The sequence below is a fragment of the Phoenix dactylifera genome, chromosome 2 (assembly GCF_009389715.1).
Source record: "Phoenix dactylifera cultivar Barhee BC4 chromosome 2, palm_55x_up_171113_PBpolish2nd_filt_p, whole genome shotgun sequence".
Taxonomy (NCBI): domain Eukaryota; kingdom Viridiplantae; phylum Streptophyta; class Magnoliopsida; order Arecales; family Arecaceae; genus Phoenix; species Phoenix dactylifera.
Window position 1 is genome coordinate 3084903 of NC_052393.1, and position 24865 is coordinate 3109767.

General features: G+C 37.6%; 2 protein-coding genes and 1 long non-coding RNA gene across 9 annotated transcripts; 1 reads left to right on the forward strand and 2 right to left on the reverse strand.

Annotated features, from left to right (window-relative positions):
• Positions 1 to 1286: 1286 nt before the first annotated feature.
• LOC103719896 lies at positions 1287 to 10669 on the reverse strand. Of its 7 annotated transcripts, XR_005507562.1 has the most exons (8): positions 10493 to 10666; positions 10335 to 10400; positions 4673 to 6299; positions 3518 to 3716; positions 3309 to 3408; positions 3112 to 3215; positions 2369 to 3012; positions 1287 to 2291 (listed from the first exon to the last, which is right to left on the reverse strand). It is a non-coding gene; the product is annotated as an uncharacterized LOC103719896 (long non-coding RNA). The 7 variants fall into 7 exon arrangements; XR_005507563.1 differs by having other exon boundaries at positions 2408 to 3012; positions 3518 to 6299; positions 10493 to 10669; XR_003388035.2 differs by having other exon boundaries at positions 3112 to 3207; positions 3518 to 6299; positions 10493 to 10668.
• A 414-nt stretch (positions 10670 to 11083) lies between these two features.
• Positions 11084 to 16368, forward strand: LOC103719898 (peptidyl-prolyl cis-trans isomerase Pin1-like). Its single transcript, XM_008809380.3, has 2 exons — positions 11084 to 11471; positions 15981 to 16368. The coding sequence occupies exons 1-2, from the start codon at positions 11237 to 11239 to the stop codon at positions 16103 to 16105; spliced, it is 360 nt and encodes a 119-aa protein (XP_008807602.2). The 5' UTR covers positions 11084 to 11236; the 3' UTR covers positions 16106 to 16368.
• A 2372-nt stretch (positions 16369 to 18740) lies between these two features.
• LOC103719899 lies at positions 18741 to 24297 on the reverse strand. Its single transcript, XM_008809382.4, has 7 exons — positions 24147 to 24297; positions 23970 to 24050; positions 23781 to 23874; positions 21204 to 21292; positions 20253 to 20364; positions 19640 to 19844; positions 18741 to 19026 (listed from the first exon to the last, which is right to left on the reverse strand). The coding sequence occupies exons 1-6, from the start codon at positions 24195 to 24197 to the stop codon at positions 19654 to 19656; spliced, it is 618 nt and encodes a 205-aa protein (XP_008807604.1). The 5' UTR covers positions 24198 to 24297; the 3' UTR covers positions 18741 to 19026; positions 19640 to 19653.
• Positions 24298 to 24865: the final 568 nt, after the last annotated feature.

Here is a 24865-nt window from a genome sequence, read left to right on the forward strand (position 1 = left end):
ATTAATTTATTTTGAAGTCAGTTTTATGCTATCTATTTATTTTTTTATTTAGCATGCTTAGATCCTATTTTTTTGTGTTATATTGTTTACTAGACTAGTGTAGCTCATTATTCATTCTTTTTCTATTTTTCAGATTCTGAATCATGTTTTTTCGGATGTCGAGAGAGTTCACTAAATCTTCTAAAGATACTCGCAATTATGAAAGTTCTAGTTTAGACTAGTTTAGAGAACAATTTATTTGATTTGCATTACCTAGCATATTTTGACTTATGCTGCTTTGGAACAATTTATTATGAGAATGATTTTGTTTAGATTTTGGTTAAATTAGTTTTTGAGAATCGAAGTATTATTATTGTTGCTTTGTGATTATTATGACTGGATTTGTAGCTTTGCATGCTCGCATGGTCCACTCTGCAAGTATATGGCGTCAGTTATGCCCTGGGTTCGGAGTGCGCTCCGGGTTCGGGGCGTAACAATTTTTGGATATAGCTAGCTGCTAGGAAAAGTATAGGGAAATGGGGATGGTGGAATTGGGCTCTAATCGACGTTCGTTTGGAATCAAGCGGTGGATGGGATTGGCGATGTGATGGACTGACCAACTCTGGACAAATTCTCGTCCTCAGTCCCCGAAGTTGGAAATATATCTATGCATATATAACATAAAGAGTTTCTTAGGCTCAGCTTATCAGCCCAATAGATAAATCATCCAAACAACGGCCCAAACTGGCCGAACCATGTTGTTAGGTACCAAAACCCAAATACCCCACAGAGGCCCAAAAGGGCGCCAAGCGCATCATAATCATAGGCTTAAGAAGTTAATCAAGGATTCTCGGATGAGTTTTCTGGCTCTTTTTGAACCAATAATTACACAAGGTTAGAGCAAGAGATACAACATGTCCATAAACAGAGGATCCATGAAAAAATAGCAAACATACAAGCTGCATATATTCAAGTCAATGAGAGAATATATTCCATTTCCATCACCACTTCACTGCAAAGCCCCAGATAATTTCTTTGTTTCTCATCAAAATAATATTTAAGGGAATTTGACCCTGCCAATCTTATTTAGCTCAACCAGTTGGCATTTCTATTGGGGGGGGGGGGGGGGGGGGTAGCAGCATATCCACCGTATAAACAATTTTTTTCCCCTTCGAAAGAAATATTATCATCACCATCAATTCACATAAGAGTCATATTAAGGCACTGGAAAGCATCAAGAGAGGCTTTAGTTCTTTGTCATGGTTGCAAAACAAGAGAACACCTAATCTATTAGGAAATCATGCTCATTGAAGAAAAGAATACGTTGGACATGTATTAATCCATTATCTTTGCATACAAGTTTCTGATCTCACTGTACATTGGTAAAGAAAGACACATAACATCTACGCTTTCATCTCAATCCAAAGTGAAAAAAATGATTTGACACATCAACCCACTGTATTTGCATTGCATTCAATCCTCATCAGAATCCACTTTTTGCTATTTTCCCGTTGATACCTGCAGGCATAATCATTTTGAATAAATTTATACTAAAGCCCAGGTGACGATCAAGTCTTTTACCAAGTGTACCATAAGAATCCAGAGCCAAGATCCGAATGTAGTATGGTGCAATGCAAAGAAAAAAGGCACTAGTGAAACTAAGATGGATCCGATACCTCCTTGGGAGCAAACAGTCGAGTCCAAGAAAGTAAAGCAGAAGCTTATTTCCTCTCAAAAACAAAGAACAAGTTCTAGCAGTAACTAGTTGTGAAATTAGGCGCAACGCAACAATAGAAGTAGATTATGAGATAACATTCGAAGCACATGAAACAGAGAAAATACCTGACTGTAATTTAGTATGACTGAAACTGAGTAATGGCTCATCTCTAATTATATGAAAAATACTTCTATAAACTGATCCTGGATTTACTAACTCATAGAAAGTATACGATCCTATAACATGCAAGCAGGTATCAGTTCACAATACCGACCCAAGGCATTGATCAGACTTTGTTCAGTTAAAATTAACAGGAAACATGTTGACATGAAGTTAACTGGTAACAAATGCTGCTATAACTCAACCTAGCCAACATACTAATGATAAACTATATTATTAAATTACTGATTTGCAACAAATCCCCTTCTCCATTGATATAACAACTACAGCATCTCATACTTTCTCCATCGTGCATCATGATGTAATCAGGTATGAAATGGGGAATCGAAAATTGTCGATCCACAGGATGAAACTGCATGCCTTGATGTTGAGGGGAGACACTTTGCAGATCATCCATGCTGAAGGTGTCCGGAACCTATTAGAAAGAAACAACTAGTTCAACATTACACCTAGATAAGTAACATCAAATCCAATAAAAGAAATAAATGTTACCTACAAGGTACCCTAGCCAAAGATGAATGGCCGCTATACCAGCACAATTATGCTCATCATGGAGCTCTTTGCGTGAAAGGAAAGCTGATCGAACGTCAGCGAGTTGCGTTCTTCTATGTAAGAAGAAGACTTAGAAAGAACAAAGAAGTTTGGACCCGAAAAAGTATGCTTAGGCAGTTCCTTCGCTGAGCACGAATATCATCAAAGGAGGGATCAGCTCTGGGTCATTCAACTTGCCTCAACTAGTGGATTAGTCGAGTCATTGCACTCAGACTTCATCTCGCTCCTGACTGTGGAACAGGCGGCCAGCTTTACGGCCTCTCCCAATCAGCTTCCCGGTTGCCCCGGTTCGTAGGTCCTGATGGCCCCATGTTTCTAATTATGATGCGCTTGGCATCATAGTGAATTTCTGATCGATGGACTCCACTCTCTCCTCCATCATGCAAACCCTCCAAGCAGCTGTCTTTTGGCCTCTGAGTTCACCAATCGAACTAGCATGGCTAGGAGGCCCCAGCAACCAAGTGCACATATGGGTATGTCTATCTTCTCACATGACTTGGGAGAAGAGGGGAGAAGAAATCAACTTGGATAGCACTCCTCTATGAACTTTCAGGCTATTGTTTGGCAAATTCACAAAACTGAGACTGCAACCAGAGATCTAAGTATTTAGATTATGCAGTTGCAAAGTAGTTCAATGTGGAGAAAACATGATTTGCAAGTTAGATATTGAAACATATGATTACATTTGATGATGCATCTTTAATGGGCCTCCCATTGTTGCAAGTATGAGTTGACATGGATTACTTGGTCTGGGTTGGTTCCTTTTTATGGAGTCTTACCTGCTATCCTTTTGTCAACAAGAAGTTAATGTAGGATGATGTGAAATACAAAATATAAAGCAGAAACACAGCCGTAATTTTTCAATAGTACAGGAAGTTACCTCCTCAGAAATCTATGTGCATGCAGTGTGGCCACTCATGTGCTTTATGCAAAAGGCCCCATCAAAATCACTGCACCTCAAATATATATCAACAAAATTCCTATTTTTCAGGCAAAATAAAGAAGAAAAGTTAACATTTGAACAATTTTGCAATTCTAGCATATTGTGCAACAGAACAATGAACCAAGTAAAAATTTCTTGGACCTTACCTCCCCACCTTTGGAGCTTTAGAATGAAACTGGAATCAGCTAATGATTTGAAATAACATGTCATACATCAAAAAGCTTCCAAGTCCAATCCCTCCCACCCAGCACATGATGTGGGGCTAACGAAATTTTCAAAGCCGAGCCGAAAGTCATACTATAAGTGATGTTTTCTGAAAAAACTCTTCAAAGTAGCATTTGGCAACTGCTAGGAGGTTACCACGAAAAAGAAGAGAGCCCAAGATGAATCCAAGCTTTGCACTAAAATATAATATAAAAATCTGTATTAACAGTTTTTCTGATTGGTAACTGGCATAAGTATGTCATTTTCGGAGAAATGAGGAGAAACTTTTTGTTTGGCGAGCGAATGACCTTCCAAACCCGAACATGCTTAGAATTTTTTGCCGATCCTTTAAACATTTTATATGTTCGTTCCATACATCGTCCAGAAATCATACACTCAAATCCATAACAAAAAATAATCATTTATTCTTCCATTATATGGATCCTTTATGCATTACTGAATATCTGATGTCTTCGTTCCAAACATCATCTAGAATTAATACGTTTGGATCCAATTTTGATTTCTGAACAAATTATCAAATATTTTTCTTTTTCGTTCCAGACATCATCTAGAACGAGTGCACTTTAATTCAAACTCAAAAACGAACATATACCTCTTTCTCTCTGGGACCAGCTGCACTATCACAATTTTGCCGATACCTCCCATGCCCACTCCGACAAAAAATACAAAAATTCATAATTTTTTCCATCCCCACCAATCTCCCATATCACAATACTCCCTTTAAAATCAACTCTTCTTCCACACACTTGGCATGTGCTTACAGCGAAGCAGATCCACCATCCCCTTATCTCCATGGGGCTGAACTCTGTTGAGCAGATCTACCACTTCTCTCTCACTCTTTTCTCGAGAAATACATAAAATGACCTCTCAAGATGATTTCGGTCCTCTATAACAAGTACTTGAACATTAAATCACTTCTCGAGATGCTTCAGCCATAAAAATCTTGCAGAACGCTCAAAATTTTTGAGAAAAACAGCTAAGCACTTGAATATCAAATCACTTTTCAACAAGCTTTAGCTATAAACATCTTGAACCAGAAAACCATGGTGTTTAGAAAGAGAACAGATGAGGCGCACCTTGTTTCTCATCTCATTCCAGGACTTGATCGGTGGAAGCAGCACCCTTAAGTCTTTCCAAACGAGCTCCCATCTTCCCTGCAGAACCAAACCAACCTCGGCTGCTCTTTATCAATCAGATCGATGGCAAACTCGTCATCTCCTCAGCTCTCACCGACTTCGCCTTTTCCGGTACTGGAATCAATTACTTTACCAACAAAGCCGCGCATCCATGCCGGTGGTCTCCCCTTTCTTCCCACTTTTAATTAGTGCCTGACGATTCGATCGGCAATGCCTCTTTCTCGCGGACGTGAAATCTTATTTCACTTCGCTTTGCCCAACCATTTCTTTTAAAAAAATCCTCTTTCCCTGCGAGAATATGTACGGTGCAGGGAATAAAGACAAAGATCTTCGACCACAATAAAATATCCAAATAAAAATATTTTTTAGATTAACATAAAATTAACCATATCTTTGAAATATGCGCACGGAAATTTCCCGGAAAGTTCCAAATCGTCCATCGATATCCCAAACCAAGAAAAAAAGATTCCAGAAAAGCTACCGTAAATCTTGGATCGAGAAAGCTCGCATAGCTTTATGGGTCTGTGACGACGACCCAGCTGGTGAGCTTTATACGGGAAGAAAGGTACCCGTTGGGAATCGATGGAAGTTTGCGTTGGAAGAAAATCTACCGTAAATCTACTAAATCTTGGATCGAGAAAGCTCGCATAGCTTTATGGATCTGTGACGACCCAGATGGTGAGCTTTATGCGGGAACAAAGGGACCTGTCAGGAATCCATGGGAGTTTGCGTAGATGGCAAGCTTGGGAGCTTCCCTTACGAGGGATGCCATCAGAATTTAATTTTATTTATTTATTTAATAAATAGATCGGATTCGACGTCTCTGGTCCCATTCAATTCGATTGCCACCCCTACTTTTTTAAGAAAAGCGAAACCATGCCAAGTTCCTAATTCTTCAGTGTTAATTAAATGGTAAAGCTTTATCCAATGTCGTTAGAACCACATGCTTGCTGTCTCACTAAATTGAAACTAGGACCAGCTACGTGTGATTTGCTCCTGCTCCTTGCCCATATTATTTTACAAAAAGAAATAGTCATTACAAAAGACCTTTATTCTCTCTAAAACAAAATTCAACAGATGCTTCACACAACTGATTAGGCAAACATCCCAAACAGCGGGACATGGAGCTTATAATAGCTTGCTAAGGCTTAGGTGGGAGAAACAAATAGCGCTGACATGAATAAAAACTGATAAGGTTTCCAACACTTTGATACCTGGTGTTTGTCAGAAAAAAGGGCACAAATAAAAGAATGCTGACTAAAAGCTAATTAGATGACAAATTACAGAAAAACTACATGAAGAGTTTTGATGTAAATCCACTTTGACATCAAGAATGGCCATTATTTTTGGAGAGGAGGTAACATGTCAAACATTCCTCCCGTTGGTTCCATGTGTGAGATTTGAGCAACCTTGAAGGAAGCATGAACCCAAAAAAAAAAAAAGAGAAACAAAAGATGATAACAAAAATTGTCGCTGGATACATATCAGGAGGGATCATCAACTGGCCGTATCCCTTCATTCAGTGATGGCCCTTTGCCGCCTCCTTTTTGTGAGACTTTGCCTTTGCCTGGAAGGGTCAAAAGGAAAATATGACATTAGCTACGAACAAGTGAAGAACATAAATGCCTTCTCCCATCCCAGGGTCACCAGTTGCAAGAAGCACTATGGCATGTTTTATTACCTCCAGGATGGCTAGTGCTTGACTAATGTTACACTTTCATGAAAAAGAAAGGGAAATGGAAGAAGGATATTAATGTAGCTATAGTCAGCAAGCCTCGTCTCAATTATTTGAACAGCATTATAAATCATCCATTAAGGCATTCCCGTTCCTGATGTATTTCAAGTTCTTGAAGACTGGAAGAATTGTTAATTATATTATAATTGTTAGTTTGCAACACTTGCTTAATGAAACACCCATAGAAAGAGATCTTTGATAAAAGCCTGGCTTGTTTTTTCCCTGATACATATCTACCTACCATCCCATGCACAACATCAGGGTCCCACCTTTTTGCAATAATCTGCCATGTCTGGAACCGTTGCCCTCACATTACTTTGAATCACAAACAACACTAATTGTGGGAACAAGTGACACTCAAAAACAAATAGCTTTCTATACATCTAATCGTCCTCGACACGCAGAGAGCACATCTTTTGTCAACATGGATTATAGTGATGAATTGTGCTGGTCATGCACGCAACTATGTGCCGGGGCTTGTCGCAGCCAAATGGGTCCATAATGGCCCGCATGACCAGCATGAACTTGCAAGGGCCAACACAAATAGGCATTAATTGGCACAAACTATAAGGGCATATGGCTCTATACCAATTTGGTCTCCTGCTAGCAAGGCACACATGTTACAGTATGCATCAACATGATGGTGTCCTTGAATCCATACCTTAAGCCCTCCACTAATCATGCTCGTTTTTCTGTGTGTATAACAAGGTTATAACACAAACATCGCATATGAGAGGTTTATATGCACCACCCTAATTACTAGAGTGCTCACCCTAAATTCCCATGCACATGGAAAGGATAAGTATCTTCTTAAAATTTAACTAGGTATTGAATGCAACATCATCAGGCCATACAACTGACTTTTCCAGATGGCATTTAATGCTCCATTCAAATCACAAGAATAACATTTCCCTTTGAACTGCTGGGGATAAAAGCAAGGCTTATCTAGCCCAAAGAATGCAGATAATACTCACCCCTCTGTAAAGATAAACTAAAAAACTTCCCAAAAATATTTATAGATGAAGTATACAATTGGGTATGGTGTTGTCAAGGTTTCATGTCTTGTTCCATTTCCAAGCAAAACATGACCCTCAATTTACTGATTGGACGTAAAAGGGCCTAGCGATGAAGTTTGATGGCTCTTAGCCCAGTTTTTACAAGCTGACATCATTCAAGATTCTTCACTGCAGCACCCAAACTCTCTTTTATGACCCTAGATATAAGCGATGCAATTTTGCAACATGCCTTTACTCAGCAACATGTCATTCCGAAACCTTCAATATTTATTAAGTACTGTGATATCCAAAGAATTATAATGTGTATCAGCCCTAAATCAAGCATGAAATAGGTGTCTTTAAACCAATATAATAATAAAGAGCCACTTGAATAGTCATAACCTAATGAAGAATGGTATTGCCACCACAATCTAGGTTATTTCTTAATAATTTGTTAATAATAAATAGAGTGAATCGAGAACGATAATATCAATCTATGCTCTATCGAAAAAGAAAAAAACAAAAATGAAATGAAACCACTTCCACAATAAAGCATTGTTTGTTTTTCTTAAATCATTTGGAGACAATCGAACCTAACCCAAAAAACACTGCATAATTTGTAGTATTGGACATTAAGCACAAACCCTTTGCATAATCAAGAGTTGAAATCTAACTTTTTATGGCCTATATTAAGTGGCATCTAATCATTTCATCACATTTCATTATTATTCAATGATGTTGTAATGTCAAGATAATTTTTTAAAAGAATCATATATGTTAATATAATTTTGCTGACTTTAACCTCAACTAGCCTAGCCTAACATAATCCATCAAAATTTACTTTGAACTCAAAGTAAGCCACAAAAAAAAAACTAACACAAGGTTTGTAAATCAGGATTTAAAATGATTCTACTTTTGCCTCTCAAAAGAAACTGCCACCAAACTGATTTAAGCTCTATGCAAATGCCCCTTTAAGTTTAAAACTTGATATAAACATTGAAAGAAGTAAAGAGGTTAGTACTAAACATTTTAGAAGTGAAATCAGTGCTGCCCAATGGACTGAATGCACAGCGAAAAAGAGGATGAAAATTGAATATTTAAGCTTCAATTTCAGTAATTAATTTTCTATTACATATATAGCTAAAACATAACAAAACAAATACCTTAAAAACAATCCCAGTTGTTCGTCTAACTCTAAAAGATTGAAAAATCTATCCTAGGTATATAACACATAGCGCTCTCAGTTAAACCTATGCAATCTCTTTTTACTCCAGTAGACTTCCAACTCTATTCTTTCTTGTTCTTTTTCTTTTTTGTTTTTGACCAGTAGGGTTCTGAAATTGCATGATCTATTGATGAAATTTATTCAAGATGTCCATCACCAACTGCTCAAACAGCATCCTCAAGAGAATTCCGGGTAGCCAGCTCATTCAATAGGCCTAAATATTCTCCGAGTTGAGCCAACCCAAAGCCTACCACATTTGTTCCATTAGGCTGATCTGGGATAAATTGTGCTGCTGAAAAAACTCTTGAACACCCAGTGCTTACTGTTGTTCCAAGAGACATTTTTTTTTCGAGCTAAAAAAAACAATGGAAAAATAGATTAGCATCAGCTTTACTTATGCTCAATGGTAAGCATTGCACTCCAGTCAAATTTCAAGTGCTTAGAGCTTATGAAGAAGAGCAGTTTTGGCAATGACTAACCAAACAATCTGATTATTCAACTGATGCAAAGAATATACTTCCTAAAAGCATGGCACCACAGGAGCTACCTTAGTCTGTGGAATGTCTCTCCAATTATAGCATATTCAAATCTAGTCCAAAAATATCATGGTTTCACCTATATCATACATTTAGGATGAAACATTTTGCATTTAGGGAATCTCACCGTAAGCATGGAGGCTAGATAGTTTATAACATTCGCCATGTTTTCCCCTGCATTGAGATTATGAAAAAAAAACCAACCCCCTCAACCCCCATCACATCAACCAGAAAAAAAAGGTCTCCAAACTAAGTTCTGAGTTTTGTTTCCCATCTTATCAACAGCTCATTCATCCTTCAAAAAGAACAACCTCAAAAATTTAAGACCTGTTTGGCATCATTGTTGTTTCTATGTTTCCGTTTCTCTACAAATTAGTGAAATAGAACTTCATGATTGATGCTGAAGATAACATTTTCCAAAATTCTGTTATTCCTTGCTTTTATTTTCGCTCATTTTTGAAAGCAATAAAACTTTGCTTCCAAAAGCTCTGAAACTTCTATAAACAATTTCAAAAAGCAAAAGGGTTTCATCATGCAAGTTGTTCAGTCTAGTTCATTTCTTCTTCTTGGGTTTTTGAAATCAAAAACAGGCAAACTAAGCGCTACCAAACGGGCCCTTAGTTGTATGTATAAATTTATTTCTTATGGTTTAAATCTATCTATTATGTATTCCCATGGGAAAAAGACTTGGTTTTCAGCAGGCTTACATAAGAAAAATCATAGGTTTGAGTGGAATAAATACCCAATACTCTCATATGGGACATCTTCTAAGAAGACATGCCATAATTGCTCCAAGAAACTAAGACCTAATCTTCAACACGTCTAAGTACAACCCTCGAAGGTGAGAAATGGTCACGCTCTGACCTGAGTACTTTTTTTCACAAAAGGAAGAACTAAGTTGCGCAATTTTTCAAAGAAAAAGACAATAATACCAACACCGCAGCATTCAAAGAGATGAGGGAAAAAACCCCCAATAAAAATTAATCTAAAATGGATAACAAGGATCACGAAAGAATGACTAAGATCCTAGATTCATGCGAGGAATTATAAAAATGCCAGCCCTCTACAGAGATTGAGTCGGACGGGATAAAACGGTTAGAAGCGAACGTACCCTGAGATAGGAGAGCTTTATACTCCCATAGACAACGCCAAAGGTGAAGGCCGATGCACGAGCCACCTATTGGAGCGATACAGAGAAAGATTAAGCAAGCGTGGAGAAGAAATTGATGGAGAAGAGCGAGTAAGAGAGGGAGAGAACGAGAGCCTTACGAAAGCAAGGGTGCTGACGCCGGAGTAAGGACCTGGAACCGCCATAGAAACAGTAAACGAAGAGCAGCAGAAGCAGCAGCTACGAAGAGAGATCTGAGGCTCAGGAATAAAACTCGGGAATGCCGGCTGCCCAAAACCCTAGGGGAGCTCTTCTTTTGTGGTGTAACCATACGAGCCCGAGCCCGAGCCCGAGCCAACGCAACCCAGATTAACTAGGTTGGGTTTTATGATATTTTTTTTTTTTTTTTTTTGATCTCTTTGCTAAAAAGCTTAAGGGATCCATTTCGTCCGTAGAAAACAAAGGGAAAAAAAATATGATCAAATAAAAAATAACTTATATACTATGAAAGTTTTCAAAAAAAAATATTTTTATAGAAATAAGATTTTTATATTTTATGTCAAATATAAATTTATATAAAATATAAAAAAGTTTAATATTAATTGGCTGAAAATTAAAAAAAATATTTTTAAGCTTCTATATATTTTTTTTGAAAAATAGTATATAAAAATTATTTTTATAAATATTTATTAGATTAAAAAATTAATATTTTTTTTTAAGAACCAAATAAGCCTTTTTTTAAGAGAATAGCGGAATGTCGGCTCCTCACTCCAATAGCCCAAAAGTCGCCGCCTCACCGAACCTGTTATTTTTATGTTCTCCTCTGGTCTATAAAATCTAGCCCAAGACTGTCCCTCCTCTGCGATCCAGCGGTGGCAACAATTGAAGAAGAGGAGGAGAAGAAGATGGCATCGGAACAGCAGGTGAGGGCTTCGCACATCCTGATAAAGCACGAGGGATCGCGGCGGAAGGCCTCCTGGAAGGACCCCGACGGCCGGATCATCTCCGCCACCACCAGGGACGCCGCCGTCCGCCAGCTCCGCGCCCTCCGTGATGACATCATCGCCGGCAAGGCTCGCTTTGAGGACGTCGCCGCCCGCCACTCGGACTGCAGCTCCGCCAAGCGCGGCGGCGATCTGGGTATGCCCCCCCCCCCCCCCCCCCCCCCCCCCCCCTCCCTATCAGATTTGATCCGATGTTCGGACATTAGGGTTAGGGTCAGGGTTTTCCTGATCGTTGGGATTCTGTTGTTCTCTTCGTTTTTCTCTTTTTTGCTTCCATGATGCGTTAGTCGGAACTAAACCTTTTTCTTTTTCCTTGATAAGATTTGGGCTTTTTCTTGATTTTGTTCAGGAACTTTTTTCTTTGTTTGTGAAGTGTTTTTGATTCATGGGTGTGTGCTTCTCAATTTCAAAGGCATGGTTGTATTTAGAGTTTAGGTTTTGATGAAAGAATGTAATTTTGATTCTTTCTGCCGCTGCTTTTGGCATGTAGAAATACTTTCTTGCGTTAAAATATTTATGTAAATAATTTGAATTCATTTAATGGCTGGCTGTTAACAATGAATGAACTGAGATTCCATGCTTAAGAATCGTGTGGTTCAATAAATTAATGCCATATGAGAGTTAATTTTGTAGGTTAGGACTTTATGTATGCTGCATCTTCTGGAAATATGCGTTCTGTTCATCTGCTAGAAATATGTGATAGTGATCTGTTTATTTTCTATTTTTTTGAAAGGAAAAGGAGGCGAGAGGGTGCTAGCCAGCTTAGATGGTGGTCACCAGGTGCCAAATACCGGTGACTTGGGTTCAAAACCCGCCATCATCTTTCTCCCGTCTTAGTTTTATAAAAACTAAAATAATAAACATAGAAAGGAAAAGAGGGGAGACTGTTTATGGAACTTTTGCTTCGAGATAATGACATTATATATATCAAGGTCAAATCACTGTTACCTAGACACCTGCATCTAACTCGAAAAATCCATGTCAGATATGTATACAAATCGAATCAGATACATATTGGATGCTTGGATATTTATGAAACTTTTTGGTAACCATTTTTAGAGACTAGAAGAAAATTAAACTCTTCCAACAATATGTGAGTTGAACTATTCCAACAATAAGTTTGATCCTCAAGTTTGATATTAGAAGTGAGTAGTTCATTTCAAGGTTTGCTAAGGTTATAGGTATTAAAATAACTTTGTAAAATATTATTTTGTTAATATCTTTAAGTTGGTTGCGATGTTTGAACGAAAAACATGCATATTGAAAGGTCTTAACTAACAATGACTTTTTAATATTTTCATTTTAATATTTAAAGAGATAATGTTTTAAAGGTATAAATTTATAGTTTAGTTATATTTATATGTCATCCTACATATCCTTGCATCTTTCTTTTTCTTTCTTGCTGAGCTAGACACTTGGGTATATGTCCAAGTCTGATTCTTGTAGTACATTATATCTCATCTATTTCACATTATTATTTTTTTTTATCTAACTGCTTGTTATTTACTTTTGTTGTCATTAGAGAAATATTATATTCTATATTTACCCAAAAAATTGATAAGTGGCTGATATGTAGCCACTAAATTGGAATCAAGAGGCAATGGTGTGTTCTTTCAACATCTTCCCCACAATTAGAATTTGGAGGAACAGTATATGGGTGTAGTCTTAAGAGGAGTTAATGTATTATTGCAAGGGATTTTGGAGGAAAAAGATTAACTAAGTTGTCTTAGAAATTAGTGGTAGATTAATGTACAATATTTGAGGGTACATACTGGCAATTGTTTGTCGATCTTTGCATGCCTTTGGCATTATGGAAATATAATATAAGTTTTTATAAGACGACAAAATGGTGTGATGTTTTATAGGTCAATATGTTTGGCTATAAACTTCATACAACCACACAAGATTAGTAACAGTGTGATGAGATTTGTATGTTCTAGTTATCTAAAGTTTGCATGGTAGGACTCACTAGTGAGGACACATTATAGAAATTGCTGATGTGGTGGACCGTTGGTGAATACCCATGATAGATTTTGCAAATTTGCATCCATGTTTGGTTTGAGAATGAGAAAAACCGGGATAAAAACAGCTATGCTTATTGGAATAGTTATGCCACAAGTTATTCCTATTCTTGTATAGCTTCAATTTCTGAAATAAATTTTGGTTGGGGGTTTCCCCACATTATAAAAGGTAGACAGGCTTAAATGAAGGCTCTATGGTAGAAAAAGCTTCTGTCAGCTTTCCCTGGGAACAGTTATGCACGAAACAAACAAATTTGATTGGCACAATAAACCTTGCTTATATCTATTCTCAGAAAGTTGTTTGGCAGGCATATATCCTATTCTATGTCTTATGCTTGCTTTATTCCCAAACCAGATGCTTCTATAATGAATAAAGCTGTGGGTAATCAACTTAGATGGTCCATGCATATGTAACCTTAGGTTTCCTCAAGATTTGAGGTGGCTGTACAAGACATGTGGATGAGGTGAATGCGTTGAGCCTTGCTTCAATGGTTTTATGAGAGATTTTGATTGCTTTCACTGAAAATGAGAGAAAAAATATGGATATTTTCTTATGCAACTTTAGTATGTAGGAGGGCATACCGACTCTTTAGACAGACATTAAATCTGTAGTTGGAGTACGCAATGTTAGATCCCCTCTCTCTTACCAAGTTTGGTGTTATTTTGTAGCTTGCTTTTTTTTTACTTTTACAATACAATTATTTCTTTTAGGCAAATGCATGAAGCTTATGCATTGCCACAAACTTCCATCTCTCAAGCATTGGTGATAAGATATATGAGTTCAGGTTGTGAGAAAGAATCTGAGATGACCTTGCTTTAGCATTAATAGCAGGCCTTCAGACTGGTTAATAGCGAAGGGTTCATTAAGCCAATTCCATGGTTAGATAGAAAGATTAGTACATTCTTTTAGGGAAATAAATAAATAAAATTCTACTGGATGCCTTGATCACACATCTTGCAGAAAAACTAATTTATATATATATATATATATATATATATAAATTAGTTTTTCTGCAAGAATATATTTTTGTTTTTCTTGATATTTTGCTGAAGGAAGACTTGATTTGTTATCTCACATATGCCTTGTGTGAAACAAGGCCAATTGAAAGGAGCCTTTTTTGTTTCAAACAGGGAGTTGAGGAAAATATTTAGTGAAATTATTCGAGCATTTTCCCACTTGTTTTTGAGAAATAAGTGTGGTTTGAAATACTGCAGTATGGAGAGGTAATGAAAGCATTCTGAAAGTTCATAAACACGAATTATACCACATCTTAAAAGTGAAACCCAACATAGTATAATACCATTAGCTATTCCATGCCTTATGTAATAATTTTTTCAATTTTCTTTTTGGATGGGGAATCATCATTTTAGTGATGATAGTAGGTGTAATTTTTTCTTTGTAGTCTGTGTATCAATTAAAATGATTTTTTTATGTAGTTGGATGCAGATACAACCCTGGTATGGAGCCTCAAAATACTGTATTAAGCATTTGAATAATAGAACTGAATTGTTCAAGTTTTTTGAAGATAAATTACTACAAAGTGTTATCTATATTGTCGGAAGTTGATGTTTCATCTATGTATAGGTTATATTGATGCTGTATATATTGTGGAATACAAAATGGAGATAATGATGAATTTGGACCACATTAAATGCATTATTATCTAATTTATATTGTTAGTTCATCTAACATTTGCATCAACGCTTGCTATTCTTATGCGCATCTCTGTGAAATTCATGGAGACAACAAATACTGTTTACAGTTGATTCGCTTTGGTTATTATGTCAATGTTGAAAAGTTGTTAGTTTGCTTCACCAATCTAATGTGCTTTGGTAAAATACACCATATCGCAAACATTTCTTTTCATTCCATAGTTAAATCCCACTATAGCATGGGCCCTATTTTCCTTGTAACAGTGTAATTCACGTGACCTGTTATTGTTCAACTGTAAATATTTTGTTGTCACAGTGGAACTGATAGCAAAGCTACTTATGAAATATAGGCGGTTCTCTAATATCTCAAGTATATTTTATCGATAATTGCAAGATCGAGAGATATTTAATGGAAGTTTTCTTTCCAGGTATTGTAAGAATGCTGCACTGGTGAGGTTCAGGAAAACAATTAGTTGCCTCAGTCCCTCTTCTTTTTCGGGGAAAAAAAACAAATTCTAATTAATAGCTGCCACAGGATGCAGATTTACAACAGTTGATTTTAAAAAAATCTTGCTCATTTTACTACAAGTCAGATTAGAGATATATTGCTCCTTATAAGAAGATTTAGGACTCTATGGTTGTCACTGCAGAGAAGTGCTACTCTGTAGCAGACAACCGTAAGCTTCTTAGTGTAACTGATACATGAAAGAGCTAACATCAAGATGGGCATGATAATGTAACTAATGTGGGACAGCTAACGCTGAGGAAGTTGGAAGTAAAACTAAGAAGCTTCTAAAGTAAAATTTGATTCACCATGGCCTCAAATGTGTTCTTGTCAAGTTTGAAGAAGTCTGTCCTTAATGTGCGCAACAAGTCTAGAAACATATCTGCCCATCTCTTTTGGCCTTGTCCAGGCGTTTTCATTAGTATTTGATCTGATCCACTGACCATAGTATTCCACACTGCTGCAGGTCGTTTTGGAAGGGGACAGATGCAGAAGCCCTTTGAAGAAGCTACCTTCGCCCTCAAAATGGGTGAGATGAGCGACACCGTGGACACAGACAGTGGCGTCCACATCATCCTCAGAACCGGCTGACGCCCATGTCATCGTGAGAACTGGTTGATGACCAGGAAGCCGGCCTTAATTTTAATTTATTCCCAGCCATGAAAAATATTTTTAGTATCATTTGTAGTCTATAAGATTGGGCTGGGACTTCTCTAGCTATTTGCATACAATATCATCACAAAATGCTTCAAACCCCAAGAACTTTGGCCATTAAAACCATGATCAAAGCTTCATCAACTTTGTGCGGTGAGCTTTTGCAGTAATAAGATTTGACGCCATGAATTTTTAAGACATTGCAGCAAGTCTCGAAATGGTCAATTGGTTGATGTTGTTGTTATAATCTTTCTTACGAGGCGCGAGTGGGATCTATCGCTATTACATTTGCAGGTGTGGAAAGCGGTTTTTGGCCGTGCCCGAGATATTCATCTCTCTTGTATCCCACTTGTGGCCATGCGATTGATATACACCTCTCATCTCGTAATACGTGGGATCATATATTATATGCAACTCATTATCGGTAGTAAAGTAAATCCGCTCTCCAGGTATGTTTGTTGGATCTATTCAAGGTGATGTTTGATTGTCGAATAACTTTTTAAGGAGATATTCATTGTACTGTTGAAGGCCTATGTGTATTTCGCGGAAAGAGAATAAGATGCATTTAATGCTTATTGAATTTTGAAATGTTTGAATGTTGTCACAGATATTTTTTATGTGTACGTTTATGGTCGGCATGTAAGTCCGTATTTCATGACCTTTCTAGGCGTTTGACAAGGATATTTCTCGAAGTTAGGGACATTTCCGGCTTATTCCGCATTCAAACAGGTCTTATAGTGATTAGGAAATCATGGAAGCCTGTTTTTTACTGCACCAATGATGCTAGTTTTAGTTTGACGTTAGTACAGAATATATGGTAGGTACTCTTCTGTTGGGATGGATAACTCCTTGCAGTATCGGTATAAAACGTCAGTGCCTTCTTAATCCTTCCGTTCCATGTCCGAACTCAGTTACTTGAATGTGTCTTCGTAGCTTCCATTTTGAATCCATGGTGACAAATGTTTGCAAATTATCCTACGCTTTTTGTCGTATTCTCGTTGCACTTCTGTTCATTTCCAAATAACCCTTTCTAATGAATGAAGGCACCTATTTCTTGTTTGTGGAAGTGCAACTCTTGTTTGTTTTGACCTTTTTATAGATTGGCCATGAGATGGTTGTGACCCAAAATTCATGCCAATATGTCATGTTCTCAATTGAAGATTCTAACTTGCTAGAAAAATCTCTGATGGTTGTAGCCTTTGTAAGAGAGACTTGGGATTTTAAAGATAAAAGATGTTCAAGGGATACTTTGGAAGGGTTTCTCTCGTCTTTGTTCAAAATGACTTATGTCCTTCATCATCCTGCCCATATACAACAATCAAATTGGTGGTTCAGATAGTACAACCTCTTGCCACTTTAGATACGGCCTAGGAGTCTATTCATCAAATCATTAGTCCTTGCTTTAAACCTTTATTATGCCAAGTCTCGATTCTACTGGCAGTGACTCGGTCTGTTCTTTGCCTTGGGCTCTAGTCTGAATGGAGTGAAGCGAGGGTATAGGATAGAAGGTGGTGAAGGAATGGACCCTCCTTAAAAAAAAAAAGTTATATATATATATACACACACACACACACCTGCGGACCCGGTCTTCGATCAAGGTTTTTTCTAATTCTAACATGCTTGGGTGCAAAGAAACCTCAACTTATGTATTAGCACCTAAATACCAATATATAGGTTGGTCTTATATTGTGAGCAAAAAATGATGTATTGTGAGCATTAGAATCTCGGGAGAGCATTCCTTGCGAAAAATCATTATCTGAGACAGGCCATGGTTGAGAATTTTTTTTTTCTTGGAGTGCTCATTTGGATTAGATACCTTGTTCATGTTGTTTTACCTCTTTGTACAGTTAGTATGATGCTGTGGGTGATTACCATCCATGAAAGATGAAGCAATGTCTAAATTATTTCCACTTGGCCCAGGACGGCACATGACCCTGTCATTGGTTTTGCACCTGTATTCACTTGAGGGTCATAGATGTGGTAGTTATCTTTATTAAACTTGGTATTGCAGTTGTTTTGAAGTAGTTGGACAAAGATGGACGAATCATCGATACTTCTAAAAATTACAAGCATCAAAGTAAATCCTCCTTGGTACTTTGGAATGGCATCTAGCATCAGAGGGATCATCCTTCAACCCGGTCAGCGGCGGTGAAGCCGGCACAAATGAAAAGATTAAAACTGCAAAGTCAGCACATTGTCCTTGTTGCTTATTCCTCCTTAACATAGGGATGGAAATTGTCCTTGGAGGTTAATGCTGTTTTTCAGAAGTGCTTGTCAAAAATATGGAGGATCCTTTAAATTAAAACCATACTTCTAAATATTTAAAATTTACTTGTCAGATAAACCAAGGAAAATACCTACATGTACATCTATGCGACAACGAATGTTCGGCTAAATGGTAGGGCATGGGGATTACCGTCCACAGTCTTCATTTTTTCAGCCAATGTCTAAATGCAAGCCATCTTTTTTTTTATAGAAATTTTAAGGAACACATTTGCACATTATTCCACAATTGATCTCGACTAAAGAACTTGTGCTATGTTGTTTCCATTCTAATGGAGTATGGTGCATATGCAGTAATGATTAGATTTAAAATCAAAAATGAGAAGGGTTGATTGAACAAGAATGGTCCAACATTTAGTGTTCTCCCAACTGATGTAAACATGTTCATGCCAACCCCAGTAACAAAGGGTTCCAAGTGGTCATCTATCCAGCTACTTGTTTTTCCTATCCGTTCTGATGCTGTCCGAGATGGCCTACAAAACCATTCCATCCACTGTTGTTTGACATGAAATTCTTGGGTGTTGAGTAGTATATGAGCAGAAAGTAATGAGTTTGTCGGTAGCATTATCCAGACCCTGCATAGATATACAAAATGTAAGGCTGTATCATCTCCCCCATAGAATGTTACGCTTCAAATGCCTAGCAAAACTAGATGACTATGTTTTCCACTTCTGTTCATATATATATTTCAACCTGTAACCTTAAAACTGATGAATATAACCTTGTATACCAGATATATATGGGAATACTGAAAGTGCTGTTCAGCATTTTCCAACTACAAGGATGATAGGTGTTGATTTCTATGAATAAGTTGGTGAATCTGCCATTGGAATGAGTATCTGTCAAGACTGGTCTCAGTAACAGAGGTCATGAAGGTTTTTCTCCAGTTTTAGCGTTCAGGATACTCCTGATATTCTAGGATCTAACTTTATAAGTAACATGTCACAAACATAAATCTTAGAGCTTTTGCTCGGAAGATCATCTTCATCTGGTGAATGGGCAAATTGATCTGATGTTCAGACAAAGTACGGAATTCATTGACTAGTTATACTGTCCAATCAAAGTGGAGATTGTTGATATTTGATTGCGCACGGAGTGGATACAGATGCCCTTGAGTTACAGATGTATCATTTCTCTCTTTGGACATGGCATGGGTGCAAATGGATACACTCTAAATTGAGTTCATACCTTCAGCTATATATTCAGTGGTTTTGTTGCTTATGCAATGCGGCACGGTCCAGGTGTTCCATGCCACTAGCTGAAAATGGCTCCACTGATGACCGAAGTGCCTCTGGACCTTCTGCAGCAATTCTCTTGCATAATGCATCACAATTGCTTATTACCTCTGTAAGCCTGCCCTTGAATTCACCCACTTCTACTTGCAATGGATGTACTGCAAATTTGCATGCCAACATCAAAATACAGAAGAGTTTTATCATAGCAAAAGATTTTGGTGTGGCACAAGTTCTAAGTTGCCAGCAGGTGGATCAGAGTACTGTATTCCAAGGTTTTAAATCCCCAGGGGATAGGGCCATCTTGGTTTTTGGTGGACTGGGACGGGCCACCGTCCCACCCTGTTTCAATAACACTCAGGATGGGAGATGTCTCAGGATGCACTGCTTGGGATGCTGGGATGGTGGCAGGATGGTAACCCATCCCAATGTCCTGCAAGACGTCCTATCGGTATTTGAAACCATGTTGTATTGCACCAAACAGAATGCACTGCCCTTTTAGAATTGTAGAATCCATTACCCAACTCTAACTCTCTTTGCCAGATTATCTAGAAAAGCTGGGGTATTACCTTCAGAGAGACTGTGTGCAGTAGATCTCATAGCCGACACTGAATAGTTGAATCGCTGAAGAAGCTTAACAGCCAAAGCATCTGCGGTTTCTATCTTGTTTTCTATCTCCTCCTGCAATACTGAGAGTCAGGATATGACCATTTCTACATTATTTCAACAATCATGAAGACTCCTGATAACCTTAAATTGCTTCAAACCAATAAAGATCCTCTTGGATTATCATGTATGCCTAGAACTAGAGCAAAAAGAGGAGACTGAAAATCAGAAAGTTGCAGTTTGGATCAACACAAACATGAAAGTGCAGAAATTGATTGTTGAACATTTGACTTATTATGAGCTTAAATTTACATAGATAATCCAGTCAACATCACAAAGTGAAGAATCTAATCCACAGAATGCCAAATTGTCAATGACCACAAAAGTTATCGTGATCAGGACTGAGTTAAACAGGCGTCAGATCAAATCGAACGTTGTATCCAATCAGCGAATATAAGACTCCTTCCAATTTCATTCAAACGTTCTAATGATATAACGGAAATGTGAAAATTGCGACCAAATAAGTAAATTGTAAGGTTGAAGGATAAAGAATAAAAGCCACAATCTAGTTTCCACCACTATATGCCCATATAAAACATGTCTAATAAAATAAATGCCATGCCTAGTTATTCGAGATATTCACACACTACCACCTCATTTATATAAATATGGTTGTGCTTTTAGGTGGAATATTTTGGAAAAAATAATGAGATTCTAACAAATGATAATAAAAATGAGAAGAACCCATGCTATTGTAAATGTTCGTTTTCCCTTTTCGAGACGAATGCTATTGTGAAAGTTATCGAAAGGATAATATATAGTAAACAAAAGGTTTTCATTCTCAACCAAGATGTTCTTAACATTTCATTTGACAAATTTAACTTTATGATAGCTGATATTACACAAAAGAGCACCTGTTTCTGACTAATTTTCTTGGCCTTCTCTTCCTGCCATTCACGGTACATAGCAAACAACTCTAGTAGAACCTTGGGATTCAAAGTACCTATAACAAAGAAAATGATCGACAAATTTCATGAATCTCTAGTAAATCAAATATTAAAATATTCACATCATGATTCAAACTTTCAAAAAGCCCTACAGTGAAAAAAATTAATCAAATGATCATTAAAAAAATCTCCAAAAATAAAACATGGTTTTCTTATACCCAAAAGTTTATGATGTATGAAATCCTGGAGACAGAAAATTAAGTACAAGGAAGGGACTGAATCAGGATTATGGGCTTCATCTGAAATACCAGCATATGAAGCCACCTACAGCTGCAGGTGGAGGTTATGGAGTGCAGCTTTATCATGCATACACGTGGATTAAATCGCATTGTAAACAAGAGAATCATTGATCGGAGAGGGTTATACACCAAAATATTATACAGATAAAACTCTTGGGGCAATAACAGAGCTAAGCATTTTCCTTGCTATATAAGATGAGATCGGTATGGTAGGCTACATCTCATAGGCTACATCTCATACAAGAGACAAGGCAAAAGATCAACTTAAGACCAAGGACATTCGCTTAATCTGGAAGTAATTTTCTGTGCTCTTTTATCATGTTGCAAATGATAATAACATGTCCTATCTTTCTTTTTAGTGTTCTTAATAATCACATAGTGAATACGTCCTGAGATAAAATTTCATTTAATAAAACAACCCATTAATCCTCCAACAGAATTTGAACAAGGTGATACAATAAAATATGGCCGCTAAAGATGATCAGGTGTCTGGTAGTTGCTAGGATTCGGTTGCAAAATTTTTTTAATCAACAGGACAAAGTATTGAAAGTAATTAAGGCATGCTTCCTCATTGGTGTGCGGATACGTATTAAACCCAGTTACATAAGAAATTTTTCTCTACAGTGCATGCACCAAATGGCCGTGCACGCCGTGTATCGCAGCCGCTTGTTCTTATAATGGTGCACCAAGATGAGAGCTTGATGAGTGGGCCCACAGGAATGAGTGGCTATGATTGGTTACATGCACGGGTGATCAGGTGCATGCAATGTAGGGAATAATTTTTCTGGTTACATATGGTTGACTTCATGGATTGAATTATGGTATCCAGATTTAAGAATATATTATAACCAGCTCTTAACCTCAATCACTAAATTCCTCGCCAAGGCAAAACTGGGAAATAGAAAGGTCCATCACGAAAACTAGAAGGTCGATTAGATGGGTAGGAAAGTTCACTTATCAATTAGAGAGTTTAAGATTATGGAACCAGGGAACCACTTTTCAAGGTTCCTTGCAAAGATCCTAGATGAGAAGAGGAGGTTTGGATATAAGGAATTGCATTTCACCTTCAAGGCACAACTGAGAAAAAAAATAGGAAAACTGTGATAAAATTCCATTATGGGTACACAGATACCCAAAAAGAATGCAAACAAAAATATTTACCAGGATCGTGGAAGCAAGAGCTTCAATACTGAATAAACCTTCAAACTTCAAGGAGATGATAATTCCCATCTAGCTGTGTGGATCTAATTTACATTTAAGGTTTATCTATCAAAGTCTTCTGGTGACTTGCAAATACTAGCCTTTAACATTAAAATTTGAATGTAGTCAAATATATACATTGAAATTTGACTGCATAACATAGTGTTGTAGTTTGGCGCATCAAGACACAAAGAATCTCAGGGTGATGATAAGGATTGGGGAAGTAAATATTATAGATAACTGCCAAAACTTCATATTCAGAAAGCATGTTGTGTTTACAATGTGAATAGAGGATATTTAAGATGCATGATTAGTATAAGGCTGGCTATCTTAATGCAACCTGACTCTCTTTGATGCAAAATTAAGCTTGCACTGAGGCGAAATTTATTAGATGTTAGGTTTCTAACTTAAGAAAACCACCCCGACATCTTCAATTCAGCTAGGTTAGATTCAACCAAAGCTACCGTTTTGGGTTAAAAAAGAAAAAAAAATCAATGTTTTTCCAAAATCTATGAACAAAAGTCATGCAATCCATGTGCAATGGAATCATCTGAATATCCACCACTACTTCCATTAGCACTGTAACTTTACTACACTGCTGCAGGGCATGATTAGGTAAGTTCAGATTGGTCATTAGAAGGAAGATGCATAACATTAGCTGACCAATATGTTTTAAGTGTCAAGTCAGTTGCGCCCAAAGATTCTTTTCTATTTATTGTGACATCTGCATCACCTAAAAAAATTTTAGAGCTCAAGTAAAATTCTTTCCAAGTTCAAGAGAGCTTAAATTTCGCGACTTGAAAACCAGAGAGCTGAAAGCTCGGTATGGGCAGTCGTTCCTCAAATTGCTTTCACTCTCAGCATCCTCAATGCACGCGAAAAATTATATAAGAAATAGTACTCAGATATAAAAATTCTAAAATTTCTCCAGAAACATGCAAATAAAAAAGGAAAAAAAATGAACCAGAGGATCCAGAGACAGAAGAAAACCAGAATCCATCCCTTAAACAACAACGCCGGAAAAGGATAAGTAAATAGAGCTCACCTGATACGGACGAGTTGGAGGAGGAGGGTTTCCTCACGAGAATATCCGTCAAGGAGCTCTCGGAAGGAGGCAGAGATTTCAGCAACGGCGTGGTCTGCAACGATCCATCGAAGAAAAGAATAAAATGAGAAGCGAACCAGGAGGAGGCCAGTTTCTAGGGTTGGAGGAAGAGAGGGGGAGAGCGCTCACGATCTTGAGGGCCCGGATGCGTTCGAGGAGGGGATCGACGCCCTCGATCCTCTCGGAGACGGTGGTGATCTCATCGATCGGCTGAGAAGAGGAAGGATTCATCATCATCATCAGCAGCAGCAGCAGCGGAATTCACGAGAACAAGAGAGAAAGAGAGGAGAGGCAAGAAGAAAGTACCTGCTGCTGTCGTTGCTGTTGTTCTGAGAGAAGGGATTCGGAGGCGCCCATCGGTGCTCAGATTCGAAACGAGGAAAAGAACGAACGAACAACGCCGCCTCAGCCAGCTACATATACCGACTCGGACCCCTTGCCCGCTCAAAGCTTTCATTTCTTTTCAGGATAATCGATCAAGAAATTCCTGTGGGTACACTGTACTGTAAACATTTCATGCTTGTTGATTAGTGTTGTTGATTGCTTTAGAAAGGGGTATGAGATATGATTACAAAACCTTAGGCGAACTTCAATTACAAAACCTCAACCAAGTTAGCCATGTCCATGATTAGAGGAATACAGAGAGGCTAACGAAGTTACAGATTGGGTGGCTTTTTATGTGGCCAATCACTCTGAAGATGTCTTATGGGTCAAAAAAAAAAGAAAAAGAAAGCTGCCTAGAGCACTCTAGGAGGTATCATTTTGAATGTGTAAATACTAGAATTGTATGAATCATCCATTTTAGCAAAGAAAAAATAAGTTAGCCATGTCTTAGAATTAATAATGGGGCATCCAAATAAGCAATGGACACCGTTAATGATTACAAGAATATATATTCATAAAACTAAAATTTCAAATGTTTTGGAGATATTATCTATATCTATCAGTTGACCAGTAAATGATCCTTTTCCCATGTCCCGCAAAGCAAATTGCTTATTTTGTCTTATGTTTCAGAACTGGCCCAA